Source organism: Polypterus senegalus, chromosome 6 (genome assembly GCF_016835505.1).
Source record: "Polypterus senegalus isolate Bchr_013 chromosome 6, ASM1683550v1, whole genome shotgun sequence".
NCBI classification, from domain to species: Eukaryota; Metazoa; Chordata; class Cladistia; order Polypteriformes; family Polypteridae; genus Polypterus; species Polypterus senegalus.
Window position 1 is genome coordinate 164,291,225 of NC_053159.1, and position 20,010 is coordinate 164,311,234.

Sequence of the window (20,010 nt, forward strand, 5' to 3'; positions counted from 1 at the left end):
TAAGTAACTCTTTAGTAGTCCCTGTTACTGTTGGGAGGTTATCCACTTCCTTGCATATGAAAATGTCAGAAAAATGCAAAGAGCTCAAAGCAAATAAATTGCACTGGACAGGGTGCCAGTCCATCACAGATCCCGCAATGCACCAATTGGAAAAACCAATTAACCCAAACTGCATGTCTTTAAAGCAGGGGTGTCAATCTCAGTTCCTGGATGGACGTAGAGGCTGCAAGTGTTTGTTCCAGACATTTTCATAATTAACAACTAATTCCTAATACAAATGGAACATTGTTGATTAAATTCTTATTAATTCTTTCATTTTTCTTTAGCCAGTAGTCAAAAGAGTTAACAGATGACCAGACTAACATAATCCCATTTATGCTTTTATAGCCACTGTACAACGTCTGTACAGAAAAAAAGTGAGTCTCAGAAGTATTGATGTGCTCTGGTTCACAAATTTGTGTTTGGTTATATCAGAAAAAAATGCTGGAAATCACCATTGTGACAGAATTAAAGCATTAACAAACTAAATATATATATATATATATATATATATATATATATATATATATATATATATATATAAAATGCTAAGGTGTGTCCATCTGCCACATGATTTACTTGTGAGCAACTGGGGTATCAAACTTGATCTTGGTCTTGATTGAATGCTTATGACCTGATCCATTTTGGAAATTTACAAGACTGAAGTAGTGGCAATATCAGCAAAATGACCTGAACTTGTGGGTTTCTTACTACAAACTGATCTGCAAACAAATTGACATGGAGGAAAGAAAAAAAGACCAGCAACATCTACTGAATATCAAGCAAATCGCACAGGCCGATGATGTGATGAAGATCACCATAATAAGAAGAAAAGCAGCAACACCTGATGTGCGTCAACTACAGGATACAGAATGCAAGAATGAAAAGACAGAGAAATGCATGCGACTGGATGTCTGCATGTTTCATTAGTAGAACTAATGAGGTTTCTTTAAAGACCTGCCTAATGGGTTTTATAGTAAACAGAAGAATGCTTGAGGTGAAAACAGTTGCCCTGCTGGAGTGTTTGAGACCTTGGAATTTACTGGACATCTATAGGCTTGCCATGTATACCTTTATTGTTTGGCTGCCAGTTGAGAAAAAAACAATTAAGCAAATCAATTATAAATAAGGCAAAAGAAGTATGTTTCATTAGCAGCAGTAATTTGTTACTACTGTAATTAAGAAAGTATATCCTCTGTGGACTTAAGGATTTTCATTGACTGCCCTGTGGGCCCCCGGTTGCTTCAGGTTTTTGTTCTGAACAACGTTCTTAATCAGTCCATCATTTTCACCTTTAATTAATTTAAATGTTTAAACAGCTGACCTGTTTTTTTCCATTTATTTTGCATTTAGAAATGTACAGTAGTGTCTGCTTTACATATATAGGAAATTTAGACATAGCTGTAGTTTTTCTGTATATTTAAATGCTTACTTTGTTTTCTTATTTATTAGTTTTTTTCTTAATTGTATCTGAATACCTACAATTAATGATGAGCAGAGCAGACACCAGCACAAATGAATCTGAAAGGAGGAACTACATCAGTTTTTCCCACTTGTGTACTTATGTGTAAACAATTGAAAAAACAATAAGAACATTGAAAATAAATAAAAAGTATGTAAAAGGAAAAAGAATTAATTCTTACCCACCCAACACATATACAATTTCTGCTTCATTCAGTAAAACTAGCATAACCAGGTTGTAATTTCTGAATGGATTAAAAAAACATAGAGGAGTCCAATTAAAACTTGTAATAAGTTGGAACAAAAAGCTGCAGTCACAGAGTGTCCGCAGGACTGAACTTAAGAACCCCTAATGACCAATGCTGGTCCTGGAGGACAGCAATGGCTGCAGGTTTTTGTTCCAGCTCAGTTGCTTAATTAGAAGCCAATCTTTGCCAATAACAAATGCTACTTGATTTCATGGCTTATTGCTGTTTTAACTCTGCAATATCAGGTCATTCTTACATCAAAGATTTTTTTTTACTTCTAAGGATATCATCCAAGTGATCTGAAGCCTGATTGAATTGATTGAATTTTGCTGCATTCATCATACAGTTGAGTAATTTCGTCATTTGCAAACTCTGCTATCTGAGAGAGAAACAGAGTGACTGGAACAGTTTGAGGTTTTTTAAAGTGGCTAGAGAGTCAATCCTGCCACCAACCCCCATGTTTTCCATGCAAGTTGGAGGACCTGCTTGCAGGGCTGGATGCAGGTTAACATCAAACCCAGGAAGAAACAATTGCAGGTTAAGGGCCCAAAAGACTAGAGTCACTTCTGGCATTTACTGGATTGTAACCAGTAACCTTCCACTTGCCGGCACTCTGCCATGCTACCTAATTGGGAAAGTAAACAAGAATGCTTCCATGAAAGGCAGTGTTTTGGCAATAAACATCAACTAATAGTTCTATAGTCTGGATCGAAGAAGAAACAAATGAGCAAGAAAGGTGCAAAAAGTATGTTGTCATGTCAAAAAATGATTTTTATGCTTTTGCCCACAATAAACAGTACTATTTCTAGTGCTGGGCGGTATACCGGTTCGTACCAAAAAACGTTTTTATTTTGTTATGATATGGATTTTTCTTATACCGGAACACAGGTTTAAACAGCCTAAACAACATTCGGAATGAGGCGCAGCGGGACACTGTTTAAGGGGGGACCTTTTTCACTGCTGCACTGCTAAACAGGCAAGCAACAGAGTACATGCGTTAGCGGGGGAATTGAGTTGTGAAAATGGACAGAGAACATTCCGAAGCTTTAGCAGACGATAAAATTGAACATGATGACACAGAAGAACTTTTGACGAAAAAAGATGTGTCTGTCGTCTGAAGATACTTTGGTTTTAAAAGTTAGGATATGGACCATTATGTTCAAATGTGTGAATACTGTTTCTATACTACTGGATAATACTGCAAGCCAAGTTGTACTTGTTTTATTTTTTTTTTCAATACTGTGTAATGTACCTGGTTACTGTGTAATAGTGTGACGATGCCGGTCCCCTACAGACTCCCTCTTCCCACATAGGTGTCTGTTGAACCAACAACGTCGATAGTTATGAGCTGAGAAATCTCATTGAAAACAGGGGATGGTGGAAAGTGCTCAAGTGCTTTTGTTAAAAACAGTCAAAAGTAAAACCAAAAGTGTCCATTGTGCAGTGTTCAGAAAAATATAGTACCCAAATAAATAGCAAATCCATAAAACCAGTGAAATGTGGGGATAAAATCCATGATAAATAAATCCGTTAAAATAGAGGTTAAAATGCAGTCTCTCTCCTCATCCGATCGCAGCACACCACCTTCTGTCTCCACGGCTCACCCTTTATGGGCGTTGCTGGCGAAGCCTTTGCAGCACAAACTGCTTTCTGCCATCTCCTGTCTTGGCTAGCCACACTGCGCAGCCAGACCATCCGAGGTCGGCACACCTCCCACCTTCCTTCGCACTCACTCAGTCGCTCCTCAGATCCATTGGGAGGTCTTACATTTTGCTTCTCCTTCCTGGTGTCTGAATCGTCTCCCATGATTGCCTTTTCCCTTCTTTAACCTCCTTGTGTCCTATCTTTTCTTTTTTGCTTCCCTCTATCCTGCCAGCCCATAAAAATACATCTCTGTGGGCACAGCGCCTTATTCACATGCTGCAGTAAGCCGATGAAGCAATAGAAAACAATCGAGTGCGACTCGCCCCAATCACCTCAACTCCCCGCGGTCGTGCAATCGTGTTTTGAAGTAATAGTATTATTACTGGAAGTTGCACTATTATTTATTTTATTGTTATTATTTATTAGATTAAATATTATGCAGTTTAATGATGGCAAAGTTGTTTAAAAAGTCACTTTAACGTGTCAGTGGACAGAGATTGTTAACATTAACAGAAATTGTAGTTGGTTTACAAAAAATATTTACTACCAGCAACGGCGTACTGCAAGATAACGTGCAGTGAATACACTTGACTTGAGCATTCCTAGTTTTCATCCTCTTTCTCTGTACGGTTAGCATTTGTTTGCTCAGAGGTTGACACGCTTGCTGCTTCCTGAGCAGCTCTTCTTTTCTCCACCCTAGCGGCCCGCTACTTCTCTTCATTTGTCGGCAACTTTTTGCGGTAAAACTGATTAAATTAGTTTTTGTGTTGCAATTACTTAGTTCATTTTCTTTAATTTTTCACTTAAGCTAGTCTTCAATCTGCCTCAAGAGTGATTAGCGAAAGTGGTAGGGAATGAGAACGGCGCCCATACGCATGCGCCGCACGGCTACCCTGTTGCGCACTGCCGAGAGTTAATTCTATAATAAAATAAAAACAAAAAGAGTAATAAAAATCATCACCCCGAAAGCGGACAGTAGACGTCACGTAGTATATGTGTACCAAATTTCAACTCAATAGATGAAACGGGTTGCGAGCTACAGGTGATTTAAAATCCTGGACAGACAAACAGCCACAGTAGCGTATTATATAAGAAGATTTATTTCTTTTCTAAGACATGTTCAGTGCAATTCAACTTTTGACAAGCACCTCTGGATATTTTAGTAAGTCTAAATGCCTCTTTGGATGGTTGACAATATGTTGTCAAAGTTTTAGTTTAAGTCCTTGCAAAATTTGTTCAATAAAAAGGTTCTTTATTTTGACTGCAACTGTCATGCAATGTGATTCCTTCTCTTCATTAGTGCCTCTTTAGTGCCCCACTTCTTGAAAACTATCACCTTATGAGGCCATGCAAACCTGTATTAATACTTGTGTGCACATTAAAATGTTTTTTTTGTACAATGTACAATGCTCATGACAGTGGAATAGGTTATTCTTAGCCAGTCTACTGCAGTAATAGCAGTGGAAAATGTTGTTAACTCATGCATGGAAAAATAATACCGTTGAATACCGTGAAACCAGTACAATTTTAAAAAATACCATGATATAGAATTTTGGTCATACCGCCCAGCTCTAATTCTACTTGGAAGATGTAATTGAAGAACAACTGAGTGCAACATATGAAGGGTAATGCATATACTGTACGCTAACATTGGTTAGCCTAGCCAGTTACTGATTGTGCCAGTAATGCTAATGTTCACCTTCTCAATATTCAGTATTATGAATGGAGGGGGGTTGATTTAAAGTAAATTCTTGTAATAAACAAATTAAACCTATAAAGTGTAACTACACTTACTGTTTGCAGTTTCTGCTGCCATTTTGGATTGCGGTCATAATCTGAAGTTGGACAAACTTTGACTTGACAGACCAGGCCCAGGCTTGGGTGGGGTGTATTTTTTGCATTTTCTGAGCCCGAGGTAGGAAATTGAGAGTTCCAAGTTAAAGTTGAACTTTTTTTCTCTCCAGTTACTTCCAAGCATTTGAATAAATCAGATAGTGAGTGTACACTGGTGTAAACAGAAACAAGTTATATGGATACCTGCTTTGTCATTTTCGATTAAAAAAAGTGAATGCAGCTGTTCTAAGAGTAAAATGCACAATTAAGGGTGAGGAATCTTAACAAGCGAGACAACTAAAATGAAGCATCTTCTTCTTTCATCTGCTCCCGTTAAGGGTCGCCACAGCGGATCATCTTCTTCCATATCTTTCTGTCCTCTACATCTTGCTCTGTTACTCCCATCACCTGCATGTCCTCTCTCAACACATCCATAAAACTTCTCTTAGGCCTTCCTCTTTATCTCTCACCTGGCAGCTCTATCCTTAACATCCTTTCTTCCATTATACTCAGCATCTCTCATCTACACATGTCCAAACCAACAGCATCTCGCCTCTCTGACTTTGTCTCCCAACCATCCAACTTGAGCTGACCCTCTAATGTCCTCATTTCTAATCCTGTCCATCCTTGTCACAACCCAATGCAAATCTTAGCATCTTTAACTCTGCAACCTCCGACTCTGTCTCCTGCTTTCTGGTCAGTGCCACCGTCTCTAACCCATATAACATAGCTGGTCTAACTACTGTCCTGTAAACCTTCCCTTTCACTCTTGCCGATATCTGTCTGTCACAAATTACTCCTGACACTCTTCTCCACCCATTCCACCCTGCCTGCACTCTCCTTTTCACCTCTCTTCCACAATCCCCATTACTCTGTACTGTTAATCCCAAGTATTTAAACTCATCCACCTTCACCAACTCTACTCCTTGCATCCTCACCATTCCACTGACCTATAAATGTTTTTGTGAGCAATACAAGCTTAGTAATAACTGACTTCTTATTAAGCTGAGTTGGACCACAAAACATGCAGCCCTAATCGCCACCCCCACACTTTAAAGAATGTGGTTGTAAAATGATGGGGAGAACATGCAGAAAAGACCCCGACTTGGAATCAGAACACTGGATGCCAGACTCTTGATGCCATGTGTCCCAAAATTGACAAACTTAATGGCACTATATAAACCAATGATTGATCGACTGCTTCTCACCGATGGGTCATTTTGAAACTGCCCAAGTGATGCTGAAACGCAAGGCTGATTAAACCAAGTAATAGAAAGAAGGCTCTGGTTGCTTTTAAAAAGAGTGTTGCTTGAAAGCTCCCGAATCATGTACAGTACTCCTGCTCTGCTGCTCACTTGGAGGCCTGTCACCGTTTTGCGGGCCCCAAATTGCTAATGTTGATATGCTTTGACACACTGCGGAGCCTGGGAGGACTGTTCATTTTGTTGTCTTACTAAATCACGTTTTCTTTTGGTTTTCCATTGGATTTGAAATGCTGAGGCTTACCCTCGTTTTTATTAGATACAGTAAATCCATTGGGGTTCAGACCTTGGTTTGCCTGCGTGCGGACGATGGCTCTTATGCACGTAACGCCGGCGGCGTGCGTAGCGTACCGACTCCGACTGTCTGAAAAGCAGGCAAGCTGCAACTTGTACTTGTGTGCTGAAGCTGCTTAAGAAAGAAATAAAAAAAAAAGTCTGCCAAGCCCAGCCGGCTCAGCTGAAGGCGATGACTCTCGGGCATGGCGCACGTTATTGCGTCCCTAACACCCACCCCTCCTGCACTTCTTGATCAAAAGCGCGCATTCGCCCAGGCCGCCTCGACTTACGGTAAAACCGGGACAGCTGATCGGCGTCCAGAACGGCGTCTTCGGCGGTCACGGGGTCACCGCTCCTCACGTGCAGCAGCAGGGATAGGAGCAACAGCTGCGTGCAGAGTGTGGCCCGCACGAGTAGATTTGGACACATTCTCGAGGAGTCCTTCATTTCGCAACCCCAAAAAAATCGGTAATTGTAATCACAGTTCAAAGTTGGGTATCCGTCTTGTTTTTTTTAAAAAAAGGGGGTTGGGTTTTATTTGTTTGCCATTTTGAGCTTGCAGCGTCACAACTCCCCCCCAACCCGACTGGGGAGTGTAAATCCAAACACTTTACCAAAAAATCTTTGGTTTCTTGGCGCCCTTCTCCAGCTGCTGCTGGGGCGGAGTTTGGTGGGGAGTAAAAACAGTGGACTCTGCAAGCAGCTTGAAGACATTAAAACTCCGCCGTGGCAATGGTATGCGGCAGTGCGCTCAAAACTGCCACCTGAGAGCATCTGGTAGGCAGGAAAGACTGAGCATTTGAGGCCCATTCATACAGTGACACCCGAATATTTAACCATGTGGTTTTTTTTTTTCTTCCAAATTTTAAGGACGTCCTTCTTTTCTTGAAAATGGACTGGCATCCTATGCAGGGCTTATTCCCACCATCTTTGCACCTGATGCTGCTAGGATAGGCTCTGGCCCAGTAAAGTTCAGCCCTGAATTGAACTTGAACTTTATTTACTGCCAGGCATCATAGTTGTTAGGAGTTTCTCTTGGTGTTACATCCATAACAAAACAAAGGCAAATATAATTAACACACTATAAAGTGCATGACACTATCACAACATTATATACAGTGCAAGCATGTAACGACACTCAAAACCACAACCTGAGACAATGTGGTAAGTAGGAAAGATTGGCATTTGTGATTAATTCATACTGATCTAACATTGGTTACAAGAAAATAAAAATTACACCTTTTTGTAAAGTGACCATTTTAAGTCCAATGGTCACCCTGTCCAGCACTGTAACATTGTAATATTTAAACTTTTTTTTTTCTTTCAAATTTTAGAGATGTTCTTGTTTTCTTGAGGATGGGCTGGCATCTTATGCAGGGCTTATTCCCACCATCTTTGCACCTGATGCTGCTAGGATTGACTCTCACCCAGAAAAGTTCAGCCCTGAATTGAACTTGAACTTTATTTACTGCCAGGCATCATTGTTGCTAGGAGTTTCTGTTGGTGTTACATTGATAACAAAACAAGGCAAATATAATTAACACAGTATAAAGTCCAACATTATATACAGTACAAATATATAACAGCACTCAAAACCACAACCTGAGACAATGCGGCATATAGGAAAGATGAGCATTTGTGCCCACTGATCTAACAATTGCATAGTGACACTAATATTTAAACATATTTTTATTTTCTTCCATGTTTCAAGGAAGTTCTTTTTCATTTCTACACAATTTACCTTTGAAAATCGCAGTCATCTTGTAAAAATGTGTGTTCATGAACATTTCTCAATGCTAATCAATCTCATGCATATGCAATCAAGATGTTGCAGGCATTCATTGGTTGGTGGAGAAGCCTTCCTCCATATGTGTCGAGACCCTGCCACCTGGATACAAGAGCATCTGGCTGTACTCTGGGACTGAGCGTGCAAGATCATGAGCAACATTGTGACGCCTCTCCTCTGCAATCTGGGGGTCCCGGAAAGGCATAAGGTGCCAGCGTCTGAGTGGTTAGTCATTATCACCTGGCACATGTAACTGCATAATTGCTGATACAATGAATAGTACAGAACATATGAAAAACTGAGGGTTCATCCAGTTACCAAAAGGCCAGCCAACATGTACAGTGCCCCCATCATGTCTGCTAAAGCTAATTTGCCTCAAAGTAAATAAATCAAGGGTTGACTCAGACTATGGACACATGATGTTTGTCAGTCTCATCTTAGTATTACATATTACTCTTGATACTGTTGTACTGTTAATAGAACGTACCAGCTTGTGGTTAACAAACAAGTTTTATTCTTCGCTAGATGAGCTTATTATGATATGAAAGCAGTAATGTGATCCAATTACATTAGGAGAATCAGGCACTGCTGAAAATTCCTTTTTTATGTTAGCAAGATATGTTTTAGGTATGTACACCCACACCATACGAAAACTGGTTATAGCGTGTCTTCAGTCCACTAATGGCTTCCAGCACAGTAGGTACAATGGAGTGAAGCTTGGCTAAGATATTCCTGACCTGTCACCCAGTTTCCTGAAAAGTGAAAACAAGTAGCCAATATAAACTGATGAAAAACCAAAAAAGTTCATTAATACAAATACGCAGCATTGGCCCTCTTAAAAGAAAAGTAGAATAGACTCTGATATCAAATTGAGAATTTTGAGGTTTAATATGTTTTGTCACATCAACACACATTATAATATTGAATTGGTGATATGAATTATTATATGCATGAGTCGTCATTTAAATGATTTAGCTGCATTTCCATACTTTTTCAAGTGTGTCTTCATTTCGCAGTGTTCAGAGTTAACATAAATATACACTAGCTTTCACATCAAGTTTTCTTTGACAAATCCTGATGTTTGCTCAGAAGGTTCTGTGCACACATTTCAAGCCTCACTGTAGAGCAATTTAGCGTTTACCACCTCTGCTGTACTTCATGACACTCAAGATCCCTGCTGGGCCAACCAGCACCGAAACTCACAAGACTTCTGCTGATGTGCTTTTGTCACCAGCCACAACACCATGGCAGAAATAAAGACCACCCCACCATTGCAAAATGTTAGAAGCAGTCATTGGAGACAGCAATTTCAAAGAGGGGGCCATGTAACAGAGCTGACAGGTTGCATTACTCAAGAAATGAGACTCCTATACGAGTTGGCATTCTATCAGCAGTAGCAGGGATGCCTATTAAAACTGCAAGCCTGCAGAGTTGCACACAGAAGTCCATTTATTGTGGCCACGGTCCTTTTTAAGGATAACATTCTGAAATGACATTGCCATTCTATCACTTCATGCTGGTGCTACAATACACTAATAGTGAAAAACATATTGCACAAAACACAGATATATAAAACAATAAAGTAGGATTACACTCCTGCCCAGTAATATATCAAGTAAGTCCTTATAAAATAAACGCAAAATAAACATTTTATATACTTCCTTAGAAGGCTGCCGTCCTTCAACATCTGCAATAAGATGGTGGAGATGTTCTATCAGACGGTTGTGCTGAGCGCCCTCTTCTACGTGGTGGTGTGCTGGGGAGGCAGCATAAAGAAGGAGGATGCCTCACACCTTGACAAACTGGTGAGGAAGGCAGGCTCTATTGTAGGAATGAAGCTGGACAGTTTAACATCTGTGGCGGAGCGAAGGGAGCTTAGCAGGCTCCTGTCAGTCATGGAAAATCCACTGCATCCACTGAACAGGATCATCTCCAGACAGAGGAGCAGCTTCAGCGACAGACTGCTGTCACCGTCCTGCTCCACTGACAGACTGAGGAGATCGTTCCCCCTCCCCACACTATGCGACTCTTCAGTTCCGCTCTGGGGGTAAACGCTAACATTATTTAAAGTTATTGTCCGTTTTTACCTGCATTTTTATTACTCTTTAATTTAATATTGTTTTTTGTATCAGTATGCTACTGCTGGATTATGTGAATTTCCCCTTGGGATTAATTAAGTATCTATCTATCTATCTATCTATCTGTCTATCTGTCTGTCTGTCTGTCTGTCTGTCTGTCTGTCTGTCTGTCCTAGTGACCAGTAATGTTTCTTTGATGGTAATAACCAAAACACATGGTTGTCAGCTGAGTGTGGTCTTTGCTTATTTTTCCGATGTGTTTTCTGACACTTGATACATACAGGACCTCAATGGAGTCCAGTTTCATTCCTAGTCTTTTCTGTTGACCTAACAACACACTGCAGTTTATTTATCAAGTGAGCAGATGTATTGCCATACCAGACTGCTTTAAAGAGAGTGAAGACACTTTCAATAACATCTCTATAAAACTGTACCAGCACGGATTTGGGAGATGTTAAACATTTTAACTTGACAGAGAAAGAGAATATGCTGCTGAACTTTTTTGATAAGAGCAGTTATGTTTTCATCCCAGTTCACTCTATAGTCACAATTGTGCCACAAAATGTAAATGAAATGTGTGTGATGACATATGGAGGCTTGTTATTAGAATATGTTGATCAGGGATAAGCAGCTCTGGTGTTGGAGTGAAGCAGAATTCCAGACGTACTTTGAAGTCACTCTCAGACCTAACTCCTAGTTGAATGTCTTACTGTATTCGGTGCAGATACAGTACTACCATCCATACATCCATTTTTAAATCCCTCTTTTTTACTGTATCTATGTACAGCTCAACTGGGTGTGTGGTTCAACATTCATCCATTTGTGTTAAAGCAGCACTAACTACTGTGCTGCCTCCATCTGTGATTTTATGTCATAATGAAGGTATTTTAAAGAAAGAATGAAAGAAAATGGGTTGACGCAAATCTATTCTGCACTCCAGAAGGCTTCCATTATTTTCTTTTTAAAGTAAAATACATACTGGCATAACTATGTGATGTGACAATGTAACATTGACAGTTAAACTTGATGTTTAATAAATGGGTTGGTATAAAACCCTGCAGTCACTTTAGAACCACAACCTCTAAAAATGTAATCTTTCTTTTTGCCAATCAAGATCAAAACCAAAACAGTTTATTTGAACTGACTTGTAAAAGGGCTACTATAGATGCTAGTTTTCATAGTATAAAAAGTTCAGATCTATTTCATCCAAAGCAGGTTCATGTGAAGTTGGAGCCCATACTTTTAACACTGGATGTAAGACAGGAAAAAAATTGAAATAGTATGCCAATCTATTGTATGGCCCATTTGCACTCATTTATTCAGGGGCCAACGTCGAATTACCAGTCAACCTAACTTTCACATCTTTGGGGTATGAGAGATAAACCCATGCAGATATAGGAAGAACATGTATATTTCACACAGACAAAATTCAGGCATGCAATCTGGAAACAAGATGGGGCTGTGAGGAGGCATCTAGTTTTTACTCCAACTATTTTCTAAATTAAGAAACCAGTGCTTGATATTTAAGGAAACAAGTTATTTAATCCTTAGACTTGTTAGTACATTCATTTTTTTCTCATCTGTTATTTGTAATATTGTAGCATTTTATTCTCTAAAGACAATATCATTTTTAAAGCAGGGTAGATAGGTAAATGTCAGATGGTTTAAAATCAATTATATGCTTTGGTTTATGAGTAAAACAAGCAAAGAATGGAATTTATTAATAAGGTGCTCTTAAGAGTTGGATACACTTGACTCAGAATACTAATTTCTGTCCAAAGATGTATGTTTATTTAAAATCCATTCCTCTATTACCTGTACTTTTGATACTTTATTTTTCCTAAAATCTGCTATCCTCTCCAGGTTGAGGTTAACTGTTGGATGAATCATTCTTAGAACCTGCCAAAGAAAGACCCATCAAAGTAGGGCAATACTGGAATGCAAAAAGTCAAGTTTCTGGTGAAGAACAAGAAAGGATCCACCTCAAGATTTGGCAAAACAGCAATTGGCCTCAGTGAAGGTCACAAACATGACTTGATGCCTGTCTGTTTATGTTCTACTTAGATGAACAGTAATTAAATGATCTGTACATTTTTTCCTAACTACTCTTCAAAGGAGTTTAAAAATAACACATCTAAAGTATTTGCATTGATTTCAGTTGCAGATACCTAACAGGGTTGGCTCATTTCTGTTACTAGATATTTGCTGCTTTCAGCTGGAAATATATATTGCACAAAAAGTTCTTTATTCAAGTTAAATTTTATATTGAAACCCTCTGCATCAACATTCCACAAAAGTATTGGCATTATTAATTGATTTTCAACCTGATTTTTTTTATTTTCAATTTACTTCAGAACATACAGAATTAGCACTTATATGGATTGTTTCACCAACAGAATTTTTGCCAGTAAAAAGGGAAGGCAATGAAGACATTTATTAAGAGTAGATGATATGCAACACATTGAACAAAATAGTACACTTGCTTCGATCACTGTTTTCAGTTTATGTGAGCCTGAGCTATATACTGATAATTTCTTAATACGAACCATGATAAAAGTAAAGCAATACATTTTTTCTATACCAGTGAGCACCACGCTATGGTTTATTTTGAATTTCAGTTCTGTTTATTTTACATTATTATACATTAATACTCGCTCACAAGCCAAATTAGATTTACTGATAAACATGCAGATTCAACCAGCCCTGAATCAAACTAGTATTCAAAAGATGTTAGGCCGCACTGTTACATACTATACTACTTTGAAAACTAAATTTTATTAATAATTTCTGCTCTGACCTGGAACAGTAATGCATCCAGATAAAAAAAGAAAACTTTATTTTGTATACTCTTGCCGCACTGAGCAATATCCTATGGCGCTTCGCAAAGAAAGGTATAGCAAGACAGTTTGTATATTGTATTTATACAATATAGGCAGGGATTGGTTGTCCATCACTGGTGCAACTGCAAATTCACAGATTCCCTGCATAATGCTTCTGTCGTCAGATGGTAGATACAATGAACATTTAAAACTGGCCACTGACCTGGCCTTGCGTTCACTTGCATGCAGCATGTGCCTGAGTGACAGCTTCCATTTGAAGAAATGCTTTGATCCTCTCTTCATAACAATAAAGCTGATTTTTTTTTTTGGAAACCTGGACTCAAGTCCTTCTTTCTTGTGTAAGTCTGTGAGTCACACATCACAAGTAGTACCAGAAGGGGGGTCTTTTACAGCCGCAAAACATTTCTCTTCCACTGGATCCAGATTAGGCCCCTGCAAGCGCTTCTGCTGCCCTAATCCATCCCAGAGATGTGCTTGTAAAGATGGCTCCTTCAGATGACCCAGGGTATTTCCTATTCTGTTGTGAACACAAGCCACATTGATGCACTGGGACAGGACAGACTGGGCAACTATCTTGGCCCCTGTTTTGACCAGTGAGGTCCTACAGGTCATGCAAAATGTTCCTTCCAGGAGACTTAATGACTATGACTTCCTGAAGCAACAAATGGCTATGAGATCCTTGGCTAGGGGGCTGATATATAAACTGTATATTTATCTATATCAACTAACTTGCAGCCAATCAAAGTCAATGACTAATCAAGAATCCTGCTTTAGTTAGGTAGCCTAATACATCATAAACACCTAACTTGCTGTGAAGCAAATTGAGGAAAGCAAATCAATGAAGGGCTGTCCATGAATACCTGTTCAGGTTTGTTATTGAAACAAAGATGAACAAAGTTAATCCTTCTGTTTGAACAAGCAGTTTGGCTCCCTTTTTTATACAGCTTAAATTGTTGTGTCTGGAAGCAAAGTAGTAACATTAAGGGTTTTGGGAAATGGACAGTTATACAAAATTAATATATAAACAATTAAACAAAATACATATTAACAAAAAAGGCTCCAGACTCCTCCAAAAACTCCGTAGATGTATTTTCATATCATTTTATTTTTTGTAAATCTGAAACTACACAGAAAATGCCAATCCATTTATTTTGTAAATGGACAATACTATTTCTGTTTGCTTGAAGCAACAGTACACAAGGGGCTTACCCAAAGTGAAATTAACATTGTATGCAAAACACTGAAGAAACATAACTTAAACTTTGTCTTTCTATAAAACAAACAAGCAAAAACATATAAAAAGTTTATCACAAACTTTACACATCTAAACAATTATAAAAACAAATATATTTACATTACAAAACTTAGTTTTGAACAATGTAAGGCACAGCCTTAACAAAAAAACTGTTCTATTTACAATATATATATAATATATTTTTATTGCTATTTTATTTAAAAAGTGTCCCTGCTTTGCAGGAAACAAATGGTATTAAAAAGATAAACTAACTGTTTTGTAATTAAAATCCAGTGTTCACATATTACCATTTAGTCAGTAGTATCACAACAGCCATGTAGAAGAAAAATAGATCTTGACTTCGCTAAATAAAAATAAATACTTTATTCTAGATGTATTTATGGGTTAGCATGTTCTTAATGTAAATGGATAGTTACCATTTTTGTTTTAAACATGTCAAGGTAAAAATATATAGTGTTTTTGTATAATTTTAAAACTGAAAATAATTGTTCAGTAGCTTTTCAGTTTACTTTGTACTTTATAAAACAGAATTTCATAAAGTCCCTGAAGTGAAAGGTATTGATGTAAATTTAATTTTTGAAATATTTACATATGGTATAAGCACAGTACCACAGTTTCAAGTGTTAGTTACTTTTAACAGTAACCTTTATTAAACCCCTACATCCTTAGTATTATTTTAACTAAGGCTTGTAATTAATAATGCACCTTTACTTCCAGTACTCAGTCATTTACTGCATATTTTTCATGCAGAAAATTTTGAATGTTTTAAAATACATTGCACTCAAATACATAAACACACCCACACAAATAAAAAGTTAGTTAAACTAGTAACGGCCTGCAGAGAAATACAAAATGTATTTCCCTGTCCAGTGCAATCAGCTTTAGTTGTACAGAATATTTACTGTATTTCATCAATAAGGATCTGAACAAATGTCAACTTTCTGTTTTCCAGAATTTTTGTAGGTCACATTCTTGAAAGTAGTAGTGGAGCTTCTGAAAAGTGGATTTGTTCCCTGCAGCAAAAATGGTAAGTAAATATTTCTGAATGAGTGTAAATATCCATAAATGAAATAATGTACAAAATAATAATAATAAAACAGACCATACCGTTTGCCATTTAGCTTTTGCCTTCTCTGCTTCAAATTTAGCTACTTCTTTGCGATCATGAACAGATACAAGAAGTTTCCAAATAATTAGAAGAATAATTCCTATTGTAAGGATTGACATAGAGACTCCTAATATTATCATTGGGATATTTGGAGGTTCTGGACAATCTATAGGGAAACAGAAAACAACATATAAACATATTTTTCAGAATGTTTTTCTGTAATTGTATGTACTTGTAGTATGCAAATGTGTCTTAACAAGCTACTTAAGGATAATTTAAATACATTTCATTTGAATATTAAATATAAAGTTATTCAAAGACGTTCTCACTCTAAGACAATTTTTATGCAGTATATTTGCATATACATATATATACTATATATATACAGTATATATATATATATATATATATATATATATAGAGAGAGAGAGAGATGGCCAAAAGTAGGTTTACAGTTGTGAGTATGTGAAACACAGAGTTTATTCTTTTATTATTAATTATTTTATTATGTACTAGCAAAATACCCACGCTTCGCAGTGGAGAAGTAATGTGTTAAAGAAGTTATGAAAAAGAAAAGGAAACATTTTATAAATAATGTAACATGATTGTCAATGTAATTGTTTTGTCACTGTTATGAGTGTTGCTGTCATCAAGGATTTGATTATCATTATTTCTTTTAATCAGGTTCGTATTTGGAGGATGTGTTGTGTTCAAGTTACATTCCATGTTTGTCAACCGTTGTAAAGATAACAGGTTTCATTCATCGAAGTTTTCACTACCTAAATTGCTACTCCTGAATCTAAGATGTTTAACAGGCATTCCTGGTACTAACGTGTGTATTTGCCTGCGAGTATTTAGCAGCAGCGTCTTTATTAAGTTGTGGATTTGCCTGCGAGTATTTAGTGACAGCATGTCTATTAACTTGTGGATTTTTCTGCGAGTATTTGGCGGCAGCGTCATGAAGTTGTTTCTGTCTAGCTGCATCAGAAAATGTACCACGATGTCTGACACGCCTCCTTTTTACTGTTTTCTCACAGCTTGGATTGCTGCTGATGGACGGCCTTATATGGGCAGGCAGTCAATTACGTGGGTGCATGGGGATGGGGGATGCAATATAGGCAGGCAGCCAACTACGTGGGAGGCGTGGTGATGGGGGACGCAACTCCACCTCACACGGTGACTGAGCTGCAGGCTATGGACATATATATGTACGTAAGTAGGATTCAGTAACTTTTGTAAGTAACCTGTAAGGAATGAGCCTGCCAAATTTCAGCATTCTACCTACACGGGAAGTTGGAGAATTAGTGATGAGTGAGTGAGTCAGTGAGGGCTTTGCCTTTTATTAGTATAGATTTCTATTATTTGTCTTCTTATTATTTTTAAAATGTATTAAAGTGAGACACTCAATACCTGCATGTCCATACAGACAACTGTAAACCTAATTTTGCCCGCCCCTGTGTGGGTGTGTGTGTTTGTGTATATATATATGTATATGTATATATATATGGTCATAACTGGAACCTATTTTTCTCCATATCCTGTAATGGACGTTAGCTCGATGGCCGGGGGGGCGGAGCTGCGTGTCACATAATCACGCCTCCCACGTAATCACGTGAAATGACTGTGAACGCAGTACGTAGAAAAGAAGGAAGAGCTCCCAAAGAGCGCTGAAGAAAAACGCCAAATACTTTATTCGCGAGATACAAGTTTAATGAGAAGACACGAGGTATAAACGAGACTTTGGATCACTTTGTAACAGAGTTAAAATTGCTGTAGCGAGAAACTTTTAAGTGCCGGGTCTTAGCTAACATTAAATAAAGCCATGGACATCGCAACATCACACAAGAGAGCAGCTCACGTGAACTGACTGAACGCAGTACGAGTGATCACTTCCATGCATCAAACCTCTTCAAAAAACGCATTACACAATTGACAAGGTAGGAAAACAATATGCTCCGAGCTGAGCTCCACTGCTAACGCGGTCTTGCGGAAGCAACTTCGTCACGCTGCCACCAAATACTCACAGAAAAATCCACAAGTTAATACACATGCTGTCTCTAGAGTTTCTCCACACTCAATGTATTCCTCGCATCCCCGTTACACCCTCTGATCTCCCATTTCAATTCAGATGCCTCCAATTTCCAGTAAGGCTCTGCTTCGCGATGAGAAGTAATAAGTCTCAGGGACAGACCCTACAAAAGGTTGCCATTGATTTCAGGCAAGATTGCTTTTCTCCTGGACAACTATACGTTGCATTCTCAAGAGTGAGCTTGTGCAGCTTCGTCATATTACAACCGGAGTGCTGAACTGACAACGTGATATATAAAGAGAACTATAATAATCGTAATAAATTAACAATAAAACAGCAGAGAACCCGTGGATTAAATAAAAAGGCAGCTTCCTTGGCAAAGGAAGGAAAAAGGATGGCTTTATATGTCGTTCGTTTATAAAACAGCGTAGAAGCTGTGTAAAGGCTGCTTCACAAAAAAACAGCGTAACGCCTTATATGAGCAGGCAGTCAGCTAAAGAAGGGAATCAATAAATATCTATAATTGTAATAAACAAACAAAAAATAGCGTACAAGCCACGGATTAAATAAAGGAAATGGGTACCTGAACAGTCTCGAATAGCTACACAATAACTATAACAATCGTAATAAAAGGTTGCCATTGATTTGAGGCAACATTGCTTTTCTCCTGGACAAAACTATACATTGCATTCTCAAAAGTAATCTCAGTGCACAGCTTGGTCATATTACAACTGGAGTGCTGAACTGACAACGTGGTATACAAAGAGATCCTTAACAGATAGTTATTGGTATATTTTCCCTCAGTTTAAAAAGGTTTTCTTTTCTTCTTAATAAAAATTTAAAAGCAGTTCTTCATCGCATGTGCGTGGGATTTTGCTATATACAGTATATATATATAGATATATATATATATATATATGTAGATATATATATATATGTAGATATGTATATATATGTAGATGTGTATATGTATATATATATATATAGATGTGTATATGTAGATGTTTATATGTATATATGTATATGTATATATGTTTATATGTGTGTGTGTATATATATGACAGCAACAATCATAACAGTGACAAAACAATTACATTGACAATCATGTTACGTTATTTTTAAAATGGTTCCTTTTCTTTTTCATAACTTCTTTAACACACTACTTCTCTGCTGCGAAGTGCGGTATTTTGCTAGTATATACAGTATATATATATATATGGGCGGCACGGTGGCGCAGTGGTAGCGCTGCTGCCTCGCAGTTAGGAGACCCGGGTTCGCTTCCCGGGTCCTCCCTGCGTGGAGTTTGCATGTTCTCCCCGTGTCTGCGTGGGTTTCCTCCGGGCACTCCTGTTTCCTCCCACAATCCAAAGACATGCAGGTTAGGTGGATTGGCGATTCTAAATTGGCCCTAGTGTGTGCTTGGAGTGTGGGTGTGTTTGTGTGTGTCCTGCGGTGGGTTGGCACCCTACCCAGGATTGGTTCCTGCCTTGTGCCCTGTGTTGGCTGGGATTGGCTCCAGCAGACCCCCGTGACCCTATTCGGATTCAGCGGGTTAGAAAATGGATGGATGGATGGAGATATATATATATATATATATATTGTCACGCACGCGCGTTTCATCTGGGAAAACATTCGCCGGCAGGGAATGGCGGGGTATTAACTTTCTCCCTCTGCTTCCTTCTAGGAAAAAAGACCTCCCTCCTCCGTAGTCGGGTTTGACCGCAGTGCGGCACTTCCGCCCTTCCTCCGCCATCTTGCCCTGACGTCATCCTTCCCATCCTCCCTCACGGACCTTCCCAGCATCCCTCCACTTCCGGCTCCTCCCCAATAAAATGGCCGCGACGCCAGGACACGGCGTCGCGTTATAAACTGTTAACCTGTTTATGATTTTGACCTGCATTTTTTGCTTTATTATAGAATATACGGGGCCGGAAACCCCAACACTTTATACTGTCTCCAGTCATCTTTTCACATCTGGCGTAGTCGGCAGGATTTGGAGATCCCGGAAATATGACGGAGGGACAGGACCTAAACACCGTGCTGCAAAACATTGACGCCCGACTCCAGGCTCTGCAGCAGGCGCAAGCCGCCACCACCATGGAGCTGGAAGCCACGAAGGCCAGTGGGCGTCCATATTGGCGCCCTATCTGA

At 38.6% G+C, this 20,010-nt stretch overlaps 2 protein-coding genes and 1 long non-coding RNA gene across 6 annotated transcripts in view; 1 reads left to right on the forward strand and 2 right to left on the reverse strand.

Annotated features, from left to right (window-relative positions):
- The window catches only part of pla2r1 (phospholipase A2 receptor 1), a 129,482-nt gene extending 121,897 nt beyond the window's left edge, over nucleotides 1-7,585 (reverse strand). For both annotated transcript variants that reach the window (XR_005634155.1, XM_039757472.1), the window contains exon 1: nucleotides 7,054-7,585. Coding sequence is in view for 1 of the 2 variants with exons in the window: in XM_039757472.1 (XP_039613406.1) it covers nucleotides 7,054-7,210 (157 nt within the window). In the remaining variant the exon portion in view is untranslated. The remainder of the gene's footprint in view (nucleotides 1-7,053) is intronic.
- On the forward strand, nucleotides 7,143-19,577 carry LOC120531769. The gene is made up of 3 exons (XR_005634156.1): nucleotides 7,143-7,231; nucleotides 15,675-15,749; nucleotides 19,544-19,577. It is a non-coding gene; the product is annotated as an uncharacterized LOC120531769 (long non-coding RNA).
- Nucleotides 13,764-20,010, reverse strand: part of itgb6 (integrin, beta 6) — a 112,718-nt gene continuing 106,471 nt past the window's right edge. For all 3 annotated transcript variants that reach the window (XM_039757477.1, XM_039757475.1, XM_039757476.1), the window contains 2 exons: nucleotides 15,830-15,996; nucleotides 13,764-15,735 (listed from right to left, as the gene is read on the reverse strand). In XM_039757477.1, the coding sequence (XP_039613411.1) occupies nucleotides 15,634-15,735; nucleotides 15,830-15,996 (269 nt within the window). In that variant the 3' untranslated portion in view covers nucleotides 13,764-15,633. The remainder of the gene's footprint in view (nucleotides 15,736-15,829; nucleotides 15,997-20,010) is intronic.